The sequence below is a fragment of the Coptis chinensis genome, chromosome 2 (assembly GCF_015680905.1).
Source record: "Coptis chinensis isolate HL-2020 chromosome 2, ASM1568090v1, whole genome shotgun sequence".
Lineage (NCBI taxonomy): Eukaryota > Viridiplantae > Streptophyta > Magnoliopsida > Ranunculales > Ranunculaceae > Coptis > Coptis chinensis.
The window spans coordinates 38,302,184-38,329,888 of NC_141457.1; the positions used below are offsets into that span (position 1 = coordinate 38,302,184).

General features: G+C 34.9%; 2 protein-coding genes across 2 annotated transcripts; both read left to right on the top strand.

Annotated features, from left to right (window-relative positions):
- Positions 1-395: 395 nt before the first annotated feature.
- On the top strand, positions 396-2,541 carry LOC147515962 (uncharacterized). Its single transcript, XM_086593116.1, has 3 exons — positions 396-1,438; positions 1,534-2,128; positions 2,278-2,541. The coding sequence occupies exons 1-3, from the start codon at positions 396-398 to the stop codon at positions 2,539-2,541; spliced, it is 1,902 nt and encodes a 633-aa protein (XP_086449242.1).
- Positions 2,542-2,637: 96 nt separating this feature from the next.
- Positions 2,638-3,045, top strand: LOC147515963 (uncharacterized). The gene has a single exon (XM_086593117.1). It carries the CDS (start codon positions 2,638-2,640, stop codon positions 3,043-3,045), a length of 408 nt encoding a protein of 135 aa, XP_086449243.1.
- The last annotated feature ends 24,660 nt before the right edge of the window (positions 3,046-27,705 follow it).

Consider the following 27,705-nt stretch of genomic DNA (forward strand, 5'->3'; position numbering starts at 1 on the left):
ATCAAGACAACATTCGTGAGGAAGTGTACAACGGTTTGACGGACATTGCAATAGACAGCCTGCCTCTCGATCAAGTTGGCCAGCGTTACATTCTCCCTTCGTCTCACACGGGTACCCCGAGACATATGTATGAGATCTACCAAGACTCAATGGCCATTACACAATACAACAAACACCCAGATGTATTCCTAACGAAAGAATAAAGAACCGAATTGGCGGAAATCATAAAAGCTCTCAAGCCACACCAAACTGCCTCTGACAGACCTGAGGTGGTTGCCCGTGTATTCGAAATGAAAAGGAAAGCAATAATGGAGGAGATAAAAAATAACGGTGTGTTTGGCGAACAAGCTGCATCCGTCTACACTATCGAGTTCCAAAAATGAGGACTGCCACACATGCACGCACTCATCTTCCTCAAGCAACCTGATAAGATCCGTAACGCCAATCAAGTCAATAAGATTGTCTCTGCGGAGTTCCCAAACCCTATCTCAAAACCTAATCTTTTCGAGACAGTGAAGCAGTGTATGGTACACGGGCCATGTGGACCTAAAAACCCACAGGCCCCCTGCATGGAGAATGGTCGGTGTACAAAACATTACCCACGCGCTTTTACAGATGAAACTACAATGGATCAAGTTGGATATCCAGTTTACCGAGATGAGGTGCGCGACTGCAAAGTTAATAACCGAGATGTTGTCCCCTACAACCCCCACTTATCAGAGATGTTCAACTGCCATATAAATGTTGAAGTTTGTGCATCGGTTCGTGCAGTTAAATACATTCACAAATACATTTACAAAGGGCATGATAGGGCAACTATGGTTATTGTTGGTACTGATGATGAAATCAAACAGTACATTGATGCACGGTATGTCGGGCCACCCGAAGCTGCATGGCGTCTTCTCAAGTTCCCTCTGCACAAAGAATTACCACACGTTGAAAGGCTGGCAGTTCATTTGGAAGGGATGCATCGAGTTGTTTACAATGCAAAGGAGTCAAGGGCTACAGTTCTCGCAAAAGCTAGAAATCAGAGATCAACTCTAACGGCTTACTTCAAATGTTGTGCCGAAGATCCGGGTGCCCGTAGATATACTTACCAGGAGTTCCCACAGTATTATGTCTGGAAAAGAGATAAAAAGATTTGGAAACTAAGGGACCACGGTTATGCTATTGGGAGAATGTACTTTGCAAATCCAAATGCCGGAGAGCGCTTCTACCTTCGCTTGCTACTGACTGCTGTTAGAGGACCAACATCATTTGAACATCTTTCAGACTTTATGGTTCAAAGCGGCTTTGAGCATGACACGTTCAAAGCAGCATGCGTTGCACGTGGCCTTCTCGAATCCGACGACGAGTGGAGAGAATGTCTACAAGAGGCATCGGTGATGAAGACCGGCTACCAACTCGCAGACCGATTCCAACGTAATCCTTTTGGAATGTTCCCCAACCAGTCCTGCAACACTATGGAATGAATTTTCTACGCATATTTGTGACGATCTGGCTCACATGATACGTTCCAAGTTTAACAACCAGGAGGGAATTGCAGTACGAAGGTCTTGAACAAGAGGCAAATGCAAATGTGGAACGCCTGAATGCTGAACAACTTCATGCCCACACCGAGATAACAGATTCAGTGCAAAACAATATGGGAAAGACTTTCTTCCTAAATGGTGTAGCGGGGACAGGAAAAACATTCGTCTACAACACAATTGCTGCTACTTGCCGCAGCCAAGTCCATATTGTCATCAATGTTGCATCGTCGGGAATAGCATCGCTCCTGCTGTCTGGTGGCAGGACCGCACACTCTACTTTTTGCCTCCCACTGGATATTATGGACAACACCTTCTGTGGGTTTTCAAAAAACTCCATACATGCAGAACTGTTCAAAGAAGTTAGCTTGATTATTTGGGATGAAGTCCCCATGCAGCACAGACACTGCGTCGAAGCCGTTGAAAGAACACTAAGGGATATCCGAGAAAATTCAAAGCCTTTCGGAGGAATTACTATGGTTCTAGGCGGAGATTTCAGGCAAACGTTTCCTATTGTACCAAAAGGCAGCAGAGAGCAATACGTCGGAGCATCAGTGAGAAGATCCCAGCTATGGACACACTTACAAGTCTTGCACTTGGTACATAACATGAGATTGGAGATGTCATAGCCTAATAATGCTAGCTTCGCAGATTACTTGATCAAGGTACTTTACAAATCAAAACCATCATAAAAATTAAAGATTAAAAAGGTATGTTATTGACTCAAATTTCTCTGAATTTATTTTAGGTTGGCACGAATCCTTTAGATACTGTTCAGTTGCCAAGAGGGATACAAACCTGTGCTAACATAGGGGATCTTATTTCGTCAGTTTATCCAGATTTGAATGTGAGTGGGACGGCAACACCAATTTACTTGACTGAAAGAACCATCCTAGCTGCTCGAAATGACGATGTCAGCGTCATTAACCGAGCTGCCCTGAATTTGTTCCCCGGGCAAGAGATTTCTTACTTAGCTGCAGATAAAGTTGTCAATGATATTACAAGCCCTTAAAACAACGGATCCACATACCCTACCGAGTTTTTAAATTCACTAGATCCCTCAAGCTTGCCACCGTTTAATCTCCAACTGAAAACAGGATGCCCTATAATGTTGCTTAGGAATATTGCCCCAAGAGATGGGCTTTGCAATGGAACCCGTTTGATTGTATTACGCTGCGAAACTAGAGTCCTTGAAGCAATGATCATAACTGGAGCCAAGGCTGGAAATACTGTATTTATTCCGAGGATATCCCTAACGCCATCAACAACTGAAATGCCGTTTCAAATATCGAGACGGCAATTTCCCGTTAGACTGGCCTTTGCAATGACAATCAACAAGTCTCAAGGACAATCAGTCAAGTATGTCGGCATCAACTTAGAAACCCCAGCATTTAGTCATGGCCAGCTCTATGTCGCACTATCTCGGTGCACGTCTTCAAAAAGAATTACTGTCCTACTACCACCCGATTCATCCAATTGCACCACCAACATTGTATACCCTGAAGTGCTTTTGTAGCATCGTTAAAGGTAAGCCGACTTATGTCTACGCATTTATTAAATTGCCTATTATTAGATATACATAACTATACCCTCCTATTGATTGTACTGTACATCTTGGATATTTGGGCGTGGGTTTACAAGACCACTGAGGCATTATCAACAACTTAATACTTTATTAAAACAAATGCCTATAATCGATGACTGTATTGTGGCACATTAATCACTCATGGACAGGTGAGTAAGATCAGCTTTTGAACATGATCTTAGTATTATGGGTATTAAGCGGCATGCATTTATTTGTCGTTCTTCTGTTTTTCGTCTTATTCGCTAGGCACTACTCTGTGAAGATGAACTGTAACTGACTATGAACCCCCATTGAAAATTTTCTCATTGATTCTACAGCTTCAAATCACTCAAATGTCCAATGTCAGAATAAACCGTTTACCTATTGAAAAGTTGCACATTAATGAAAGCAAACACCTGGCTAAAGGTTTTCCTTGTGATCAACGATGGGACCTGCAGATCTCAGGTGAGATAACCATACAATATTTCTCTGAACCATATATCGTAAAAGTAATAGTTTTACAGAATTAATTATGAATAGCATATACTTACATGATTTTCACACATTACATTAATCGTGTTACCCATGCTCTGTACTATGCTTTGCCAGTGTATGCTTGATGCTTGCTGCTTTGCAACAATGCTCAGATGCATATTTTTTGTCGACCCTCTTATGGATCTCACCCTTGCAGATCTTGGAGCCTGTTAGTAGAGTTTGTAGATTGGTCAAATGCTAAATGTTATCTCTAAATTGTGAGGTCATGCTCAGACAAAGTACTACATGTATGCAAAGGTTCAAGAATGAACTGATCTCTTTCTTCAAACTGTCACGTATCATTCCATATATTTTCTCTACATATGCAGTTATGTGTTGCTTGAACAATAAGGCAGGGCATTTTGCTTCAATTCTCGATTTATCTGATTTGCCTACCATGCCACTATAGCCACTTGAAATCCCCATGCTTGACACCACTGCTGAACAGAGACCCTAAGTTCAACTCACTGTTAGGTCTCCTTCTTTGGTCTTTCTATACTATCAAAATGGAACTTTGCTTTTTTATTCTAGGTAAAAGAAGCTTACTTGTGCCATTCTAGGGTGTTAGTTCTATTAGGGAGGAAATTTTAAATGCAAATAAAATATGGCACGATTGGAGAATTGTTTTTATTTTGTCTTTTACGAGAGAGTGTTAGTTCATGATTTCTAAAAAATCTGAAGAACACGACTTCCTCATGTTTAATGATTTCTTTAACTTCCACACCCATAATATGTCATTACTTTTTTGTCTCCCCCCCCCTCCCCCTTTTTTTTTTTCATTTGTACCTTTCTTTTTTCCATTGCTTTCTAACCAGGTCCTAATTCTCAAGTGGTGCAGGCCAGTATCGATAGGCTCAATATAGGTGGCAACATCAGCAACCAATTCTACTACTATGCTACCATACCAGTTCAACCTTAGATTTGCTAAATACAACATGCACGGCGAGCATCAAAACATGACATTCAATTAGTTTGCATCCTATTAATGTGATTCACTTTGAAAGGAAGTCTATGCAGTTCACTGTTTTGCTGCTTCTATGCTATGCGCCTGATGCGTGGTTTAAAAAATACCGTTTCCAATCATAATTTTTTACCCCTTTCAAGAAGTAATCTGATTTAGTCAGCCTGGTCATATAATAAAAAATTAGGTAACAAAATCCAAATAGCATGTCTTCATTTGGTCATATAATTAAAAGTAAGGTAACAGAATCCACTAACAAAGAAATTAGGATCTGCTTCGTGTACAAGTAGTCCATTCTATATTTGAGCATAATAACTTACCATATACATTTTATTTCTTTTCCCCATGGATGGTAGAATTACCAATGACAAATATGGACATACATAATTCACTCCCATAAAGAAATAATCTAAAGAAAAAATACTGACCCAACAAATACTTCAAATCTAGGTAACTTACTATATACATTACTTTTCTTTACATTTATAAACTTGGTAATTGATACAAATGGGGTCATCAAATAAATATATTATGAATATATAGAAACTATACATATACATAACTTTGGTATTTATAGCATTAACCGATCACATTACCAAGTACCTCCTTTATAAAGACTAAGTGATTAGTCTGTACAATGTTATTTTCAATCAACTCCTCCCACTCAAAGGTTTGTTATTTATTTACAACGAATATACTTAGTTAAATAATGCATGCTTTCCTCTAATTGACATATAATGCTGTGTTTTTAGAATGGATAATCTTTGCAAAGTACCCGGTGACTCTAGCGAAAAAGTTCTTGCTACGCGCGAAGCAACACCTCACAAGGGCTCCTCGGGTGGCCATGCAGCCTTAACAATGTACGACTACAATAACAAAGCACATCTAAAGCTCACTGTCAATATTAGAAATGACAATGAAAATAGTGTCTCGACAGAAGAAGCATGTTTGTGTGGTTTTCCTAACAGTTCACAATGCATGGAGAGTATTGATTAACTAACCCTTTGAAATTTAACAGCTTACAAGGAGCTTAATAAAGGTTTAAACGAAATATATTTATTCACCGTTACATGGGTTAATGTATGTTGATTTCCATTTTTATGTATTGACCATTATAAAAAAAAAACAAAAAACCAAAAAGTTTCCTAATGGGCTTCCACGTGGGCTTAACGCGTTGCCATTTCTCCCTCTCCCTTAAACACCCATTCCAAACCGTTACATAATAACAATCGCAATCAACATAATAGTACACTAAATTCATTCCATTATTTAAAAAATACTAATAATAACTCCATTTTTCAGGCCTTCCTCTTTCTCCAAATTTTCTGCCCAGTAAATTCATAACCATAAAAGTAGTCGGTTACAAAGTAATGGATTAAGTAACGTTCCCGATATGTTCTCTCAACTCTACCAGTATAAAACCCGCGAGTCTGCAACATTTCTCCTCAACACTTTGAACAAAGCTACTTGGTGTAGACATCCACCAAATAACTGAGTGTTTGGCACCATTTTAGTTACAACCTCCTAAACTTCAAGACAACCTCAAGTTTTTTTAGGAGGTGAGTCATGGTTTATTCACTCTTCTCTCTCTTTACTCAACTTTTTGACTTTTTCCTTTATTTCCCTTCCCTTATTATTGTTGTTGTGAAATAAAACTTATGCTTCTGTAATAGCAAAAACTAAATTGGTTTATTGTATAAATTTTGGGAATTCATGTACCGGTTTTGAATTTAAAAAAAGAAACAATTTTGGGAATTCATGTACCGGTTTTGAATTTAAAAAAAGAAACAACAACCTAACAACCGGAGCTTTTTGGCTTCAGTGGTGTGTTTTAAAATTATTACTCTCTCCCTCTCTCTCAGTGGTGTGTCTTTAGATTGTATTCAACACTCAAAAAGAGATTCACAAAGCAGCAACCACGAATCCACAAGCTTTAAATTATGCTAAAATTTCTATACTAAAATTTTGTCTTCATTTCTATGCTAAAATTCCTTCCCCATCCATTCTGATTGTTTTTTTTTTGGCCGATTCACTTTTCCGGCTATTTCGTTTCTAAATCCCACAAAGGTTTAAACAAAATCTTTGATTTGGTACATCCCTATCATCTGCATACGGCTTTTGTGTCATTGACAAGAAATTGATTACGCTTGCGTTACTTGAACCTATCTATGCGCCTGTAACTGTCTTTCTGCGTACTGTTTTTTTTTTGCTATGTTCTTTCTTTTTAGTTCTTTTGTTCTTTTCTCATTTTTTTACATCATACTATCTTCAATGCATTTAATTTCATCACCCATGCATCATTTTATAATTCCACACATCGGTTTATGCTTTCAACTTATAATGGTACTGCAATATAAATTTCATATTAGAACCCTACAATAGCCAAGCTGCACTACAGGCTTGCTGTAATTGTACTTGGTTGTCTATGCGCAAAGTGGTGCAAAACAGTGTCGACCTGAACCTTTTCCTCTATCTTCTTCAATTATACGCTAACAACTTTAATTCATTCTCCTTATGGTTATGAACATGCATATTGCTTATCTTGCTTGGTTGCCCATTGGTAGTATTATTCAATTCCATAGCACAACTAACAATTTTGACTAATATGTAGGTCATGGAATCGGGTATGTCAGTTTACACCATTTCTTTCAAAACCTTACTCCACCACATGCTCAAGCATTTCAACATGCGCAAAAGTTCCTACGGATACACCCTACACGAAAATTTATATGAGGCATGGGTAGAAGTTGAAATCTCCAGAATAAAAAAGCAGAAGATATTTTTAGGAATACGTTCACATGACAAAAAATATATCGGAACAGGATGCTGCAAAGAAAGCAATTGCTTTTTTACAAGAAACCCATGGCTACGAGATAGAAGACTTCAACTATAAGGACAAAAAAAAGTACTCTGTGCGCTACCGATGAATAGAATTCACATTTGACAAACTACTTGAAGAACATCAAGCTATGCAGGCAAGTTATCAGCAACTGATTGAAGAAAATAAAGTTATGAAAGAGCGTCTCATAATTGAAAAGAACGAGCATGCTGAAAGTGGAGGAATATGATAGTCAATATGACCCATCTGAAGATGAGGATGTCAACCACAGTTCTTGACATTTTTTAACCCCTTTGGAGAACAAATAGTACAATTTATCCATTTGTTATGCTTTCAATTACAATTTTTTAATAAATATTAAGACAATCATCACGATACCGAAGAAAGCTAAGGTAACATATTATGAATTACGATTTACTCCAGTTTTATATAATTGTTTGGGTTAGGGATTTTTAGCTTGCTTATTAGAGGACAGTTCAAACATTTTCAGAACCCCTGTGCGCACTACTTGATCATCTATTTTAAGTGATTTTTTTACTCTGTTTATGTGTGTTTAGTGATCCAAACATCTGGATTATAATTGTGCACACTGGATTCTAAATTGATCGGTTAGGTTAGTTAGTTAGTCTATGATTTTCAGTGCCGAACATTGGCTAATACTGTACTATTTTGGATTTCAGGTTTAATGGGTAAAGCAAACTTATATTTTCCCAGCTTTGTTTGATGGTGATTACAAAAGGAATAGAGGTGATACTCCAAATGGTGAGACGACTTCCATGATAAAGTTAGTAAGTTCATAACATATGCTTATTAAAGAATTAACTTATGTAGTTTGCTAAGCCTTGAATTCCTTACGATTTGGTGTTTGTTATCCTCTAATTATATATGGATACCCTACTTAGGATGCTTAATAATATGTATGCTTCTTTGCTTTTAGGATTTCATCCTTTGATTATTTACGTTGCCTACTACTAAATGATTCGGTTTAAGAGATAAAAAGAAAAATGCTTATTGGACATAAATTCGTTTGCATGTGACCTTTTGGTCCATTTGTGGTTAATGTGTTTAATAGGTGGATCTATACCTGCATTTCAATGCAACAAACATATTTCAATTAGTCTTTATCTATAAAAGTTGGCTATTGACTAAGGTTAGAAGGCGAGCTAAATGCAAAATATGTGTTTGGTTCTGATTGTTCACTGTTGTAGTTTAAAAAAAAATTCTTAACCAGCTCGAACTTATTGGGTCAATATATTTTATAGATTTTGTAGGATTTCAAATTAGAAAACTACATTTCATGAGCCCTAATATATTTTGCATGATGGCCATTATCATATTCAAATTCATCATATTCAGCCATGCCATAGAATGTGATCGGTAGTGGATAAACTATTGTTCCATTCACAACCTACTCTTTTATACAAAAAATAAAAGCCGCATACTAATTTTTGTTTTCTCGCATTGGATAAATAATTTTGCTGATCATCATCTTGACGTCGATACAAGCTATCCAATTGGCTTGACAAGAGCATTCTTTTATATATGTCCCCCACCCAAATCACAAATACCACATATACGAGCGTAATGGCGACGAGGTTTACATATGGTGGCCAGTTAAATTCTACATGGTGGAGTTTCCATTTACGCCATGCCTATTAGCTCCCCATGCGAGGAATGTTAACAACTTTTTTTTTTTTATGTATGTCTCGCGCTCTCGCTGATTTTGGTTTTCCTTTGTTCATGCCTTATCTATTCTTTTTTTAGGAACGACTGTTTCTTTTTCCTATAATTTTTTTTTGCGTGCATAATGTTTGTGTGTTTGTGTACTGGGTAGTGATGATGACTCAATTCACTTGCCGACCACATGTTGCATTCATTTATACTTGAGCAACTCATAATTGTGTATTTACAAAAGAAATTCTATGAGCACAATTTTTACGTCTAACTTCTTATAAATTGTAATTTTGTATTGGCTTCCTCCAGCTATCCCTCTCAAGGAAAATTCGAGTGTATGGGGCTGTTATATTGTCATCATATTCGAGTGTATGGGGCTGTTATATTTTCCATGTCTAGGAGCTAATATTTGATGTGTTTTTTGCAGGCCAAAGTGGGGTGGTAGTCATTAGGAAGTTGACGAAACTTCACGACTGGATGCACTTTGTTTAGCAATACAGCTTGGATCAAATTATGTGGACATCGAGCTCATGGTATCTATCTGTTTAATTGCCACTGAAAACACATATTCTTAATGGAGTTGATATAAGTGACACGTGTTTTGTTTCTTTTAGTTCTTCGTTTTTCATGAATGTTTTCCAGTTCTACCAGGCAATGCGAAGGAACTTCCTATTTTCATAGACTAATGTCTCAAATGTTTAAGAATTAACATACTGGACCCATCATAACTAAATTGCATCATGTTTTATAGGTAGTTAGATGGTCTCTGACATTAAAATGCATCTACAAGCTATTTATATCATGAAAAGTAGCATATGCGATTATATTGCCGCTTCCTTCTCTCTTTTTCTGATTGTGGGTGACCTTTCTTTCCCTTAATTAGTTGCGCCCTTACTCCCTTTTAAATTATTTTGTCGAGTACAACTCATTTACAAATTGTCTTTGCAAGATGGATGTCTAATGACCACAAATTTTTTGTCTAACTTCGTTTATATTATAATTTTGTATTGCCTTCCTCCACCAATCCCACTCACGGCAAATCCGGGTGTATAGGGCTGTTATTTGGTAGTCAGTTTCAGCCTTGGCTCACATCTCAGTTTTAAAGCTAAAAAAAATGGGAAAAAAATGAAGCTGGACAAAGGTTTACTGTCTATGTTATGGTACCAATGTGGCCAGAAGGAATACCAGAGAGTGGATATGTCCAAGCAATCTTAGACTCACAACAAGCGGCCAATGGAGACGATGTACAACAACACTATTCATGCTCTTGAGGCTAAGGGAAAAAAACCAAACCGTAAGGAATATTCATAGTCATTAGCTCCGTTTTCGTCTCAGCACACAGGAACACAAGCCTGTTGAAGCAATTGTAAAAGCAAGGTAGATTTATGGTTTGTCTTGGTTATTATTATTACTATTATTAATTTTTGGCAAACTCATGTCTCTAATGCTTCTTTTTTTGCAGTTAATACCCATTGTCGATTATTTTAGTGGGCGTTGGGGATGGACCTTGGGATATGATGCAGGAATTTGACGACAATATTCCTGCTCGAGCTTTCGATAATTTCCAGGTAATTGCTAGCGGGCGACAATCACACCCCTTACTCTGTTTGATTGTACTCCACGTCACATATTTTATGATCACAACCTTATATATCTCTCTTTCAGTTTGTGAATTTTACCGAAATTATGTCAACGAATATGCCTATATACAGAAAATACACGGAGTTTGCTCTTACAGCTTTGATGGAATTTGCGGCCCAGTATAAAGCAACAGTAAACTTTAATATATTGGGGTAACAAGAGATGTCTTTCCTTTAAAGGTTTTGCTTTTAACCATCTAATTTTTTAAAGCATATTCCATATAAACATAACAACAATGCACTTACTCTAGAGCCATTTTTTAAAGCAGTTCTAGGAATGGGAAATTAGTAGAAAGGGTGCCTCTTTCACCACCGCTTTATAGTGCTGCTTCATTTAGCACAAATGAACCGTCCTGGTCCAGCAGTTTCCAGCATAGTGTGCCACCATATAATCCCAACCAACCTCTAGGGGCACAACTCCACCTGGAAGTTCTACATTCGATAACAAGGTCAGACTTTTATGTTGCCATCTTATCTCTTATAACTTCTAGAGTGATTTAAGGGCCTTCCATTGTCGGTTGACTTATTATTTTCGTTTGATACATTTTAGATGCAACATATTTTCCCAAACTTTGTGCACCAAACTGTTGTTTATATATATATATATGAGCATACAGCCTACTGCTTACCTGTCATTAACGGACTTTTAAATGATTAATTCTTAAGAAACAACAATGTAGGCCTTCTATTTAGCCTTTTGTTATTCTTGTGTAGGTTTTAATTATCAAAATCAAAGCATTTATTACAATAATCTAGGAAGCACTAATAGGCTATTTTGCCCCATTGAGAAATCATTTAGGGGGAAGCAGGAGCAATAAAATCTTAGATGAAGTTATTAAGGTCTCGACAATCTTTCTTATGGATGTCCACCGGTATGCCGCATTTGCCTTACCAACTCAAAGGATATGGCTTTTTGCTGCTGACATCAGGTAAAATCTCGAACCCCTTGGTGCTGTTTTTGTCCTTTTTTCATTGTCGGCTTCATTCTGGAGCATCGAAAGGTTTATCATTAATGCGAGTGTTCCTCTTGTAAATTTATCTCTTCTTGATATAGTTGCTTTTATCCAGTCTTTGAGGTTTTGCGTGCATAAATATGTCTCACAAGGACGAGGACAACGATCTTTGCCGAGATTTGGACTTTTCCCTTGGATGGTAACATCTAAGATTGTTACATTTTCTCGAATTATGTATTGTGAGTACTAACGAACAACAACACGGCGAAGAGTATGACAGAAAAACTACTGCAAGCAGGTTTCTTGATCCCCTTTTCTTCGGCAAATATCCACTTTCAATGCAAACCCTCATTGGTCAAAGACTACCAAAGATAACACCGAGATGTCCCAACGATTGGTGGGGTCGATGAACTTCATTGGCTTGAATCACTATACAATTTTATATGCAAGGAATGATAGGATTAGAATTAGGAAACTGATGCTGCGGGATGCTTCATCGATTCTCTTTGTTATTACAACTGTAAGATGCATGGCCTTCTCCTTCCTCCCCCACTTTGTTAGTTTGATAAAGCTCCATTGTGATACTGATTTCTATGTCTTCCATTATAGCTTCTCGCGGTGGTGTTGTGATTGGCAAAAAGGTATGCTCTGTTATCTTCTTAGAGGGATACTATTTACATCGTAGTCGAGACGAAGTATAACAGTACAGATAAGTATATCTTTTATTTAGGCATGAATACTATTACTGGTAGTGTTTCCTGGCTCCTAAACATTCCCAACACAATTGTTCATTCGCCAGTCATGCTCAGACAAAGAATTCCTGTAAGAGAACTCCATCTTCTCCCTGGTATGTATTCTTCATCGACTGATTTTGGATTTCATTTAGGGTTCTAAGAATATACCATTAGTTGCTAATCCCTCAAATATACTCATATTACTTTCTCCAACCGGTTGCTCTCATGTATAGCCCAACAATGTATTGTTTCTTGCTATACCTCCTCACATGTATTGGATGGTGTTACATATGCAATTGATAAGGACTGTTTACGTTATGGTTCGAATCTGATCGATTAAAGCGGTTGTGATGGCTTCTAACACGACTCTAATAACTTTACTTGGGGTATACAAGACAGATTTGATCTTCTAACCCGGAGAATGGCTATCAGTTTGCTAAAACTGCAAGATATAGTTACTCTGGATATGAAAAAGAAACTTTTGTACAAAGACTTCATTTTATAAGCAAATGAAAAGTTCTTGAGTTTTGTTGTAACAGATTGATCTAGCTTGCCTGCCTAGGAGGCTTTGCCAATGTAATGTGTTTAATCTTTTCTATTTATTTACGTTTATAATCCCTTAATTTAGTTTCATTATTTAATTTGGATTTGCTCTTTATCGATTTTCCAAAGTTGTCCTCAAATGGTTCGCTAGCTCACGATTGATTTCATAAGTTGTTTGTTGGTCATTTCCAAATAACATATGTCGTATATGCTAATGTTTGCAAATCATATTGACACAGGCTATTTCTTTCACGAGAGTAAATTCCCACATAGGCCACGCATTTGAAAATACAAGACTAATGGCACAACTAATATAATAAGCACATCCTTTTTTTTTCAAGTCTCGGCAAATTAATTTATTTCTTTTTTCTTAATAAGCTAGGTGCATTTGATGCTGAATACATAATCATTGGATTTGCCAACATAAATTTAGGCTATCATAACAGCGACATAGCCTTTGTATTGTTCTTCTTTTTTGTTCTTTTTTAATTTTGCAAGATTTTGTTATGCTTCTTTTGTACCACCGCAATGTGTGTGGCTGTCTTTCTGTATGTTTTTGTATTAGCCTCCTATCAATAGTGAGTTAAATGTTAGTGATTCAAATTACTTAATCCAAACCTTTTATCGTCTTTGCCGCTACTTATTACAAACTTGCCAGCGAAGTACTATCAAACATGAAATTTGATTTTTTTGGTATATGCTCTCACTAATTACTCATTTGATTTCCTTGAATAAATTGAGCACCAACTTTTAGTAAGTCAATTCTGTTTTCAATTAATACATACTATGCAAATGCATTCAATATAATTAACCCTAAACCCTAAACCCGAATAACAAACCGTGCCATACGGCACGGGTTATACCTAGTCTATATAATAAAACAACTTGGTTTTTAAGCACTTTGTGTAAAGCTTGCATCCAACGGCTAAAAGTTTATATAATTAGTACATCTGACGATTAATAGTACAATTAAGAGTTAATAATAAATTGATTTTAATTAGAAAACAAAGACCAAGTTGATTTTAATTAGTAAACAAAGACTTTAAAAAAAAAACAACAACAACAACAACAACCCTTCGTTTGAAACAAACGTACAGGAGACTCCATCACCAGAAACTCAACAAGGGTGATTCTTCTCCATTGCTCCAAGTTCTCTCCACCGCTCCAAGCTTCTTCAACAAGTGGTAGTGATGTGATTTCACATATTAAATTGTATATTAATGTGTATACCTTTAACACTCAATCTTCTCTGCATATTGCCTATACCTAAAACATTTTTCTCTCTGTCTCGATGTATTCTCTCATCTCTAAGTTTAGCGAGGGCTTCCTTCCTCTCAACGAAATAATTATATTATATTTTTTTCTACTGATTTCATATGAAAAAATTGCTTTTAGTTAAAAATTGATATTTTGTTCTACTTTCATATTACTTAACTTATCGAACTAGGTATTTAGTTACTTTTTCTTTGAATGGTTGCTTTGCTAATAATGTAGGCAGCCGCACATAATTATAGAATAAGTTGGATTGTGATTTGTAATTGATTTCGGCGTTATTATATGAACTATGTATCTACGCACCTCACATAGTCCCTATTACTTACAGTTTAACTTAGCATGGTATGGATGATGATTCCCATGGATTCTTTGCATTCCGTAAACATAGGAGTGAAGGTTGGCAATGAGTGTATTTCTATTAAGTTTCATAGTTTCCATAAAAGGTGCAATTGTGTAATTTTTGAACCTTTGTTCACACTTCATAAGAACAAAGTTATAACACCCCGTTTATTTTCTTTATTTTTCCCTATTTATTAAGATTTAAAAAGTAATAATAATATTAAAAAGAAAAAAAAAAGGATAAAGATAAAATAAGATAAGATAAAAACGTGGGAGAGTTAGAGGGGTTTGGTTACAACCGAACTCTCCATCTTTGTTAGTTTTTTTTTTGGGTTTTTGAAATACAAGAGAAAAACAGAGAGACGTACAAAAGCGAAAAAAAAAACAGAGAGAAATAGTTATTGCTGGAGAGTGCTTGAAAGAGAAAGGGGTGGAGGAAAACAACACTTTGATGTCAGTTTTTGAGTTCGCCGGATTTCGAGTTTGTTACGTAAACAAACGTTTTCGCTTTTCAATTAATTCCGGTGAGTAGTCTAAACTTTTTATTTAAATATGTATTTGATTGATAATCATATGATTTTATTAGTTATTTATTTATTTTATTTATTGGAACCTTGTGATGAAAATATTGATTTGTTCAAAAAGATTTAAATGGCATTCTGAGTTGCAAACTAAAGTTTCACTTTGGTTAGGCATAACTATTCATGGGTATGGTTTCTGTGGTCAAGGATGGCCAACATAATAGACCAACGTATTTGATTTTCTAGACCAAAGTATTGTTATAGCAACTGGCGTCAAGCTTCTTTTTATTTTTTGATTTCATGTGACCCTTATACTCGATCACTCCACAGTCTGAGAAACTCCAACGTAAAGTGTTCTCGGATTTGAGCTAGTAAAGCACTATAAGTTTGAGAATGCATAAACTTTTAATATTTATAAACGTAGAGATCACTACTGGTTCTTCTGCCGTTTGAGTTGTCAATACAATTTTCATTAGGAAACAGGCATCTACTCCCAGAGGTCACCTTCTATTAACTTTGGTTTAAAAGGGTTACAAATATAATAGTTAATTTAGGCGAAGATGGTTCTTGTAGATATTGAACCCCTTTTTCATTATCATCCATGGGAATAGCCACTAAAAGCCTTGGTCTTAATCTTACAAAAGAGATAACAGATACAACGAACTAGATTAATTAGAATCAATACTTGTTACTAAAAGCTGTCCCATATACAATGAGAAGTAGACGGTGATATGCACTTTTCTTATTACCTTGAACTGTTATGCACTTAGATTAGATAATTAGGTTCTATTGTTGTTGAATGAGTTTAGCTACTGGCGCAAGTTATCTTTTTGATATATATGTGGATGGGTCGATCTAGATGGTACAGTCGGTATTAAACCCTTATACCAATCATAGTACAAAATATCCCGATATATCGCGATATTTGGGGATATCTATCCAGATTTCAGAAAAATATATATAAATATCACGATATGTTAAGAGATATATACAACTGTAAATATCGGTGATATTTTGACGATATTTGCGATATTTGTGATATTTGGGGATATTTTACGATATTTTGAGATATTTAGTGATATTTTGTACATATAACAATTTTATTTAATATTTACCATTATATTTTAAATAAATATAAATAATGTATCATGATATATCAAGAAATATCCACAATATCCACGATATTTGTCGATATTTTGGATATATCCACGATATTTACATGTGAAACAATGTCAAATATCCCCAAAGAGAGGGATATATCCACGATACATATCCAGAAATTGAGTATCGATAAATACCCATATCCTGATATTTTGTACTATGGTACCAATTGACTTGCAGTACTTTAGATATTCTCTTTTAGATGTCAGAAAGTATAAGCTTAGCGATGGTATGATTTTCGAGCTCAATTTTGGTTTAGTTAGAGTTTGAACTAGTTTTGTTTGAAAACACGAAAAAGTAAGGTCTGGAAGTCTGCTTTTCAACCCAATCGACCTCGTCGCATTCCGAGGTTTGTGGATATGGTTACGGTGTTCGGAAGTTAGCACATCAGAATTTTCTGACTGCAGAAATCAGGATCTATGCCTATTTTCGAACCACGTTTTCACATAGTTAGGTTCCGATTCAAACTCTCTCGCCAAAACATGAAAGAGTGAGTTTTCTGAGTCTTCTTTCCAACCCAGTTGGACTCGACGCATTCCAAGGTCTATAGAGACAGCTATGATGTCGGAAAGTTTGGTTGACTGAAAACAGTGCGTCAGAATTCCGTTTCTGTGCACTGTGTTCGAGTCCAGTTTTCAAATAGTTATAATGAGAGTTAGTATTTTTGTAAAACATGAAAGAGTAATTTCTGAGAGTCTTCTTTTCAAAGCAAAAATCCTTGTAGCGTTTGGATACCTATGGAATGAGTTGTGCCATTCGGAAGATAGTCCGTCAGAAATCTAGCTTGCTGAAATTAGGATTTTTACCGTTTTCAACCTAAGTTTTCTCCGAGATAGAATGACATTGGGACTTCGAGTTCTACATGAAAAAGTAGGTCTACATATCCTACTTTCTAAATAATTGAGTTACATGTCTTTTGGATGAATGTAGGAAAAAATATAGCATTGACAAGTTGGCTAGAAAACCTACTGGGTTATCTTTCTTGTGCATGAACCTGTTTTGGAAAATATGTCTAGTAATGAACTAAGAGTCTCTTAAACTCTTTTTAGGTGTTTTATATAGTGTTTGTAGTCTACTTTTAGACTGTTGTTTTATTTGGAACCGACATGGTTCATAAGATCATGTTTTTTTAGAATCAAAAGTAGAAAAATATCCATTTATGAGTTTTTGGATTTAAAGGTTCATAGTGTATCTCTAGATATGAAACTTTATGTATATGATTGTAGGAGTATTTGAAACTTATTGTATGTGATTCTATATAGTATAAATTGTGGTTTTACTTAAAGGTACATACAAGAATGTTGATATTTATTGGTTAAGAGCTACGTAAGGCTTTATTCTACTCTTGAAAGATTGGATACGTAGGCAGCCTTATGTATAGGTGCCTTCACTATACTATATACTATATATTAGTTATTAGTTATTGTAATAACTATATGTGAACAATGTTAGTACTTAATTGTGTACGTGATTGTGGTTGTTTAAAATGTATTCACGAGACATTTAACTAATGCGTTATTCCTGATTGAACCTTTTGATATCTATGATTTATATAATTGATAATGAGGTGAGTTGATTAGTTATTGTGTTTGGAATATATAGTAATGAATTATTGTTTGAGACGATGTTTGTTTGGTAATGAAAATATTATAATAAATGAGAACTCTTGAGTGTTAAAATCCGGTGTAAAAGTGTCCGATGAAATTTTAATGTGTCGCCCACATCTTTAGATCTCTCCACACCTCTTTGATGAAAAGAAATGAAATGAAATGTTTATGACTAATGATGTCATGTGAAAAGCCGCCTTAGAGAGGAACTAAGGCATTCGCCTTGCGGGTTGGCTATATTCCTTGAATGTACGGGAATGTAGGTGGGTATTCCTTGAATGTGGTGGGAATGACCCAAGATATTCATTGAATGTGTCATGAATGACATGTTAGTGTTATGATGGGTATTCCTTGAATGTGGCAGGAATGACCCAAGGTATTCATTGAATGTGTCATAAATGACCTGTTAGTGTTATGACGGGTATTCCTTAAATGTGGCGGGAATGACCTAAGGTATTCATTGAATGTGCCATGAATGACCTGATATTTTGTCATGCCCAAAGGAGGCTTGGTGATTTTGTGTATGAGAAGCCCAGAGATGGCTATGACTCACAAGTTACTAGTTTACAAGATGAAAATATGTTTCCTGGAGGCGATATTCCCGCTTGGGACATATGTCTTGTAGTGGTACTCGGTGTGAGTGAGGCACATGGATATGTGTGATTTGGCAAATATGTGTAGTGAAAATCGTGGAGTAGGAACTAAAGGTTTGGCTGTGTTTTTTAATAAATGAGTCAACGAGATAATTAATAACCAAAGTAAAATATTGATTTTACGTGTGATGGAATTATTACATATGATGTATATGATATCTTATGATAAATGTTTATGTGGTTTATGTGAGTTGATACTCACGAGGGATGAATGTACTCCCTGGTTGTGACTTTTTCCTCGTTCTCATAAGTAGACGAGTGATATTAAAGTAAAACATTGATTTTACATGTGACTGAGTTATGGTATATGAATATTTATGTATTATAATATACATGATTTCTTACAAGGAAATGTATACGTGGTTTGTGTGAGTTGATACTCACGAGGGATGAATGTACTCCCTAGTTGTGATATATTCCCTCGTTCTCATAAGTAGACGAGTGGTTTTTAAGAAAAATATTGGCTTTAAGTATGAGTGAGTTGTTGGATAATAGTCGTGATATATTATGATAGGATGCATATAATTTCTTACGAAGGAATATGAATATGGTTAGCGTGATATGATGGATATAGTGGTGTGATATGAATGTTAGTTAATATTGGCGATATATTATGCAAGATTATATATACCCAAGATGGTTACAGTGAGAGTAAAATAGATATATACTATAAATAATTACATTTGGGAAATCTAACTTTGTTTTGCAGGAGGGTAGGACTTACTAACTTTTTATGCAGAGATGTTGTCCTACCCTAAGATGACGTGCTGGCTTAAAGGTAAAGTATATCAAACTCATATTTAAATAAGTTATCATATGTGTATGTAATAAGTGGAATGTAAGTGCGCGGAAATTATATTGTGAGTTATTTTGGAAAGTGAGAATGATGAATATTGTTATATGAGGTTTTTTTTTGGAAATGTATATTGGGGGTTGAAATATTACTTGGGAAGAAACTACGTACCGTGTTGAGAAAACGGAACTAACTTGTCTTCCAAGTTGACATGATTGAATAGTATATTTCTTTATTCGAAAGATATGAACGTATTGCTATTTTATATTTAGTCTTACTCATACTAGCAAATTCAATTTGCTGACCCATGTTTGCTTTGTTTTGCAACGTGGGTGTGTTCTTGGAAACATAGATGGTGGAGTGCAGTGGATGAGGACACGTGATTTGGAGTTGCTCTTAGAGTCTTTTGGTGTAAGTTTTTCTTAAGTGTACGGTTTTGTTTTGAAACAGATGTAATAGAGTGGTTTAGTAAATTCTTGAATTTGTACATTAAGAGTTGTTCTTTTGGTTTTAATTTGATCTCATATTTTAACATCGTGGTTGATAATGGGTTATTAGGGTTTTGTTTCATCCTGGATTTTTAGAAGATGGAATAGGGTGTGGATAATTCCCTATTTTTAATTTTCTAGAACTTTGGGGTATGACAAAAGTTCTATTAGGAAAAATTGTTTTGTTGTTCAAATTTTTGGTTATTGTTCTGTTATGTAGTTCTTTGTTCCTAACAATTACACCTATTGAGAGTGATTATATTTTTACATCAAGTCATTAACAGAAAAAACCGATATGATAATATTCCTGGAGGCTTTTCAGAGCATATATTGTGTCCATACCAAGCAAATTGAGATGATTGTGCACTATGTTTCATTCTATAAATGGTTATCATGTAGAAACATCATCTTTTGTCACAAAGTTTACTTCTAGCCTTCATTAGGCTGAGTAGAAAACTAATATTTCTTGTTTTAAGCTGTTCATTGATCTTTAACATTTAGTTATCTTCTACTGAAAGTGTCTTCTTTAACTTTTTGCAGTCATATTTATTTTGTTTTTTGCTCAACAAGCCATTGATTATCAATATTTTGTAGTCTGCCATGTTAAGTTCTCGTAAAAATTTGATTGTTTTCCATTTTCTCCTCAGCATGGATAAGACACAAACTACTTCTACCAGTGAACGTGCTGCATTTGCTGAGGTATTTTTTCAATTTTTTTTTCTTTTATTCTTACATGAATTGTAAAACTCCACAATCTATACAATGTTTGTTTTATGCTTACATTAATATTGTTAATTTTTTTTATGTATTTAACCTTTCACCAATTACAAAATAAAGGTTATGAACAAATTGTTACATGAAAACCATCAAGTCCAATCAGCTCATGAGGTTGTCGAGATACCTTCACGGTCAACTCTACTTAGTGTTACTCCTTCTATGCGCAAGTTGGCTCAACACACAAGAAGATAGAGAGCTCATAAGTGCTAATTCGTCAACCTCAGAAATACCTTCACATCAAGTCCAATCAGCTCATGAGGTAGTAGTCACACCTCCACAGTCAACTATTACAATTATTCTGACCAAATTATTGTTAAGGTATATATGTATTATATTGCCATATATACAATGTTTGTTTTCTGTCGTACGTTAATTTTGTGATGTACAGGTTATAAACAAACAATTGCATGAGAACCACCAAGTCCAATTAGCTCAAGAGATTGTCGTGACACCTCTACAGTTAACTCTTGGAGTCAGTCCCACCAATGCTTTCATACCTTTGCAACTTTCTAGGCACAAGTTGACCCAACAATATAATTTGCAATCTACTAGAGTTTTTTCATCTTGCTTAAGGGTACTCTAGGTAGTTAGGTTATGCCAAAGCCTACCTAAGCTTCTAAAGCTCTGCCTATACCAAATCTGCTCTTAATAGTTATCATAACACATTACATCTTAGATCATCATCTTAGATCTACCCCTTTACGTTCATGCAAATAATTTACATATAAAAAATATTTTCTAATGGAAATAGAATGTGTTTTCATCCAATTCTTATGCGAGTCTTTAATTCTTAGTTTGATTGTCACCTTATTACCTTCTTCTTAGCAATTCACTTATGCTACCCCGTCGACTTATACCGACTGGCGACTACAATCCACCATATTCCTTGAGAAAGCTAGCTAGAGTATTTTTTATTTTTTTATTTTTTTTTTTGTATCAATCAACTTTACAATCTAGAATGGAGCCTCTAAATTAGTGTATGATTGAACTTATCATAAACTTAAAATAAGTGTTTTAGCAGGTTATCTCACACAAGGAATGGACTCAATTTTTAATACTTTGCATGACTTTGAGATAATGTAATTCAAAATGTTATTAGTTCAATAGTACCATGTATTTACATTGTGGAACGTCCAAGATAGGAACACCAATTCATCTCAAAATTTCTATTGTACATTAGACACCAAAATATTTGTATTGGATGCTCACACTCTTTCTATCAAAGGTGTATGCACTAGAAAGTTAAGGAGTATGCATGATCAGTGAAGACTAAGCACTACTATTTTTGTGGGGTATAATTTGAACATTGATTAACTTTGGCCATTATTTAATTGGTTGTGTGATGATGCAAGGAATCAGATGAATGTGAAATGAAGCCTCTCTATTTTTCAACTTCAAAATTACGAATGAATAGCATTGATCAATAGAGAAACCTATCCATACTTACCGTTAATCTATGATGCTTATTAGTTAGATTTGCATATGGTTTCATGTGCCATCATAACTAATGTGGGTGCTTACTGTATATTTTTTATTCTGTGTAGTTTGAATTGCTTGCTAATAACGATTTGGAATTTTCGTTAAGTTATTGTCATAGTTCATAGTGTTGCTATGAAATTCTTTTCATTGTCTTCTTAGACATGTTTTGAGTTGTTGTATGCTTTGAAAAATGAATTTATAAATAACTAAACTGGCACATTGTCGTGTGAAGTTATTTAGAATTCTTATGACACCATACATGTTCATTTCAAATGTAAAAAAAGATAGGGAAACCATGCCAATTTTTTTTAAAATAAATTGGTGTAAAATGGTGTTTAAACATACGTTTGATTCAATAAATTCACCCATAATAACAATCGAGTGGCATCGCCACGGGTTAAATTCTAGTATATAATAAAGCAGCTTGGTTTTTTATGTGTTTATATCAAGCAGTCAGGGAGAAAATAGTTTTGGGTGATCCTACAGCCATGAACCACTTTCTTTTAAGAGTCCTACTTATTAAAAATTCCCAAAAGAAAAACTGTAAATAAAAAAGAAAAAGTTCGCCAAAAGAAAAAGTGGAAAACCCTTTCTTTCTTTCACTTTTTCCTATTCCACACGAGTTCGCCAACCACAGAGCACATAGTTGAATAGCAATTTTAGCTAGAGTGTTGTGACACTATGTTCAATTTTCTAAATTTATTTGTATTAGTGTTCTAGAGTGAACATGCATTGAAATTTCTACTAACCATTTTATCATGTAGCTTTATGGCCGGTTTAGTTCCAGTATAACTCTATGTCTCTATATATTTAATTTTACAAAAGTTGAAAAAATGAATTGGAGGTACAGCTGACATAATTTTATCAGTATTTTACTTTTCTAATGAATCTGTTGACTACTGAATTGGTTGGATTAGTTTTCTAGAAGTCCCATATATACTCCATTGAAAAACCAGCTAGGTGAATATGGCATATTCCTCCAAGTATTAGCCTGCCTAACACGAACATTTAACTCGAACACAAACTACAATAACAAAGGTCAGCTTTCAAATTCGACAAGTACCATGTCATCATGAGTATCACCACTATCTTTTCTCTACTTAATATGTATCCTTTCTAGAGACATTTTTTAGAGAATTATTGTTAGGCACTTATATGTTCTTCTTCCTACTTATTTTGGTATTTCACGTAAATTTTTCTTCTTCGTTCCTAATGATTTTGGTACTTGCATAAATTGATCTATTCAAATTCAAATTATTGTAGGCAACCAATATGCACAACTATAAAATTCAGTATGTTCCCTTTTGTTTTGGTAAATCTTTGATGATCTATGATTTTGAACTTCCAGTTTTAATGATTTTGACATTAGATATTATTTTAGATTTTTATTACTCATCACTGTCTTTGCTTCAGGACCTTTGAACGTATAGTGTTAGGCACGTTAGTACTTGAAGCCAGCACATGCATATGACTATGTACATTGATGTACCATAGTGCTCAAGCAATCACTTGATATTTGCTTTCCCAAGAGTCTTGACTTCGACTATTTGAAATTGTTTGATAATGGTTACATACTATAGTTGCAATTATCTGAGATTTTCTTATTAGTTGTAAATTAGTTTGTTGTAAACATTATCTGTTTAGTTGTAAATCCTTTCCAACACATTTTTTGTCAATATCACTTGGATTCCATGTTCCTAAAAAACGTGTGTTTATTTCTCTAGGCCTCAAGTATAACATCAACTCATACCATTTTTTGTCTCTAAACGTTGGGCATCTACCCTTAATTCTTATTTTGGATTGTTGCCTTATTTTGTTAAGCTCTCTTTCCTTTAACATTAACTATTGTGTGCAGGTGATCAAATCATTGTATTGCGGCCACAATGCAAGACCACAATGCCAATGTCCTGAGTAATATGTGTTGTTTGATATTTCTAATATAAATTTCAAATGCTTATATTGCAGTAATAGTAATTTTCATTTAGATATGAAGTCTTTATACTAACTTTAATTTTGTGGATTTTTTTTTGTTTGTTTATCGCTCTTTCCAATCAGGTTCCCTTCAATCTAATCATTCAGGTTCATTCAAGTATTTCATGTTCAAGCTCTTTGATATACTGTTACGATTAAAACTAATGTGTTTGGTGATGAATGAAATGTGTGAGAACTGCTGCTCTTTCAAGTAAATTCAGTAGATACTATTTTATGTACATCTTTTTATAGATTATGTAGATTCTTTTACACATGGGAATCTATCTATTATGTATCTATCTATATCCTTACAAATCTCTAGATATCTTACGAGCTATATATAAAGTATGTCATTGTGCATCATCATGTGTGATCAGTGATGAGTACATATAGCATTTCTAGCAAGTCCATCTGTTGCTCCATTACATCCTTTGAAATTATGTATCGTTTAGTTTTTGGTTTGTTATAGTTAAAATTATAGCTAGAATATTTTATTGAGTCATGGCTATAACTTTCTTAATACATATATTTTTGGTCAAATTCGATGAGAGATTTCTGAAGGCGTAAGCAGAATCCAAGTTAGAATATAAGAACTTAGTGTTTTTCAGCTTGACAGTTTATATTTTTTGCTAGATTTCTGTTGGAAAGAGGTTTGGTTTATACAAAAAACCATCAATAAACCAATTATTAAAGTAATTAAGAAAAAGGTTCATTTTCAATATAGTTTGAAGGTTTTGAGTGTTGTATCATTGATTTCTAATATATAGTTCGTTTTTGTTACAGACACTTGAGTGATAGATTTTTATGAAAGAAAACCAAATGCACACATCATGCCAATTCTGCCAACAATGACAACCTTATTTTTTGGTCAATATTGAGACAATAACTATATTTTGTTATAATAGATATTATGAAACCTAGAAGATGCTCCTGTTGAATGTATTTTTTCTTTTATTTTCTTTCTCACATATTTAGTTCTTACATTTTCTAAAAGTGTTGTATGTGTCAGAATATGTTCTCATGTTTTAATCAAAATGTTAACTCTATTTTTCCAAGTTTTTTCTATTGAATTAGGTGGATATGTTTTAGTTAGTTACTTATGGGATTTATGGGATCCATGAGACTAATTGTTGCAAGTGAAAAATCCACATTATCAATATTGAAACTGAAGGTTTGTACATGCTCTGTCGCCGTTAAACTTAAAAAAATGATTGCATGACCTCAAAGATATAGCTTACTAACTGTTGAGTCATTGGTTTTATTAGAATGATCATGCATCATGTTTATTCTTAGATCGTGAGAGGCATGTTGTTTATTCTTGGGTTGAGGTTTCGCAACTGTGTGAAATACATTAGTCTGTTGCAATAACATGGGATTTGAAGCACTTGTGGGTGCATCACTTATGGGCATATTGTCGTGTGAAATTGAGTATGCATGACGCACAATATTTCAATTCAATTAAATGTAAAAAAGTAGTGGAAACACTCTTGATTTCTCTCCAATAAAATTGGGGCTAAAATAATAAATTGTCGCGGTTTTATTTTGCTAGATTCACCCATAATGACTCGAGTGGCATAGCTACGGTTTAAATTCTAGTCTATATAACAAAGAAGGGTGGAGTGGGTGGACAAATTCCACCTCACAAGGTGATACCTAGTTGTGCCACCCCTAATCCTAGCAACTCAAATGTTTTTCTGGGGTGAGTTAACAAGTTTTTTTGAGTGAGTTTAAAAAATTTTCTCACCTCACCCACCCCACCCAAAAAAGGCCTGGACTATTTTTGGGTTGAATTTTTATGGGTTGTTGCGCTCTGGAAACATGAGTAGAGGGGATCTTGGCGTCGGGGGCACCGGGCGTATGATTTGTACCATACAGGGGGCGGATGCACGTCGGGGCGCTGAAGGCACACATATTTGTACCGTACGGCACGGGCAAATACTAGTTTACCACAAAAAAATGTATTTTTGGTTGGAATGATTTCTTGTGACGGGGAAGGTCGTTTAAACGAGAAGTCTATTTTTGTTACAAGGCAAGTAGACAACTATTTCTTTTGCCCATCCTCTTTCTATGTTCATGTTTTATTATTGTCAATTAGTCATGAATATTAATGTTTGGGATGAGTACAAAGTGGCAGGCTGAACTGTTTTTTTTTGGCTAACCAATTACTGGCAGTGTATGGAAGTAGGACTCATTGTTAGATGGATTAATTATGGATTTAATACTAATTTTCTAATTTGGATATAGTTCAGTCAGGTGATCAGTTGTTCTTTAACTCTTTAACAGAAAAATTTGGTGTAAAGGAACACTATCAACGCAATGATATATTTATATAAGTAAAATCTCTCATCAGTGTGATTTCTGACTAATTAGATTCTTGTCTGAGAATTTCAGAAAATAGATACTTGTAAGACACCAAACCATGAGTCAAACTTCCTACGTGCTCACTAAAATAGAGGGATTTCATGATGCATATATTCATTGTAAAGTTTGTTTGTTTTTTTCCAGCGTTGAGCAATCGGGAGGTCAGCGTGTGCGTCTTAACTTACAAAAACTAACCCAGTATTCCTTTTTCCCAGGCTAGGTTAATTTTAGTTAATTATTAATCATAACTTATCTGTGTGATTCTTGTTTAGGGTTTATGAAATCAATAATGCTACTTAGAGTCTTAGACAGGTGGTAGGAGTTAAGGGACACAATCCAAGTGGTCACTACTTGGCCGCATCGAAGGTGTCTGATTTCTTTCTACCTGCCTAGATTTTTCCAAAGAAAAAAAATTATATTTGTCATTTTATAGTTGAACCGGGAAATTATGGATTACAGTTTTTAACATAACTTGCCCAACTAATTTTCTCATTGAACACTTTCGAAATATCTCAATTAGTAGAGTACACCATAATTAACATGAGCTTTAAAATTGGACCAACTTTTTTTCTACCACTAAATACCCTTGATAAAATATTGAAACAAATTATTCATTGCCTCTAAAAATGGACTATTTCGTCATTTCAATTTTTACTACCGTTTATACACTTAACTTAACATAGGAAAAAGAAGGCGTTTGTGTAAATTCAAGTAAAAAACCAAATGCACGTAATATATGAATTATACGCCTATATTAATTATTCATAATTTAGACTTTAATTACCATAAATACATTATGCTCCTTTCCCCTTCGTCTCCCCTCTTTTGGTTTAAAAAAAAATGCAACAAAAGTCAAGTTTCTCACTCCAATCTCATCGGCTTCTATTCAGATTTGGGTGCTCTCTTGGTTCCAATTACACAACAAGAAAAGAAGGTAAAAAATGATCAATCAATCCATAATCAACAAAACACAAACCAATTTCAGTTGAGTAAGAAGAAACGTCTCACACTCTATCAAATAAATTTTTTTTATGGGTATATCCAATTTCTCCACTCTCTTTCTCTGTTAAAATTTTGCATCTGTTATGAGTATGTATTTAATATTCAATATTTGGTTTGGTCTGATTAAGTGTGTGAATCTTTCTCAGGCGGGTGGCTGCAACCGTGGTTGATTTCTACATTACTACGTTTGCTCTAGCGGTAAGTCAAATTGACTTTATCTCTACTTTGTCATTACCTGCAAGCACACTCAAAGGTTATCTGTTGTTTTTTCTTGTAAGTGTGGAACTGAACCACCCATTGGGCTAGC

What these genes read in the sequence shown, in the direction of transcription:
- LOC147515962 (XM_086593116.1), top strand. Translation starts at nt 396, where the DNA reads ATGCACGCACTCATCTTCCTCAAGCAACCTGATAAGATCCGTAACGCC. An exon ending in CAACGTAATCCTTTTGGAAT is followed by an intron (nt 1,439 to 1,533) that starts GTTCCCCAACCA and finishes TTTAACAACCAG; the next exon opens with GAGGGAATTGCAGTACGAAG. An exon ending in ACTTACAAGTCTTGCACTTG is followed by an intron (nt 2,129 to 2,277) that starts GTACATAACATG and finishes AATTTATTTTAG; the next exon opens with GTTGGCACGAATCCTTTAGA.
- LOC147515963 (XM_086593117.1), top strand. Translation starts at nt 2,638, where the DNA reads ATGTTGCTTAGGAATATTGCCCCAAGAGATGGGCTTTGCAATGGAACC.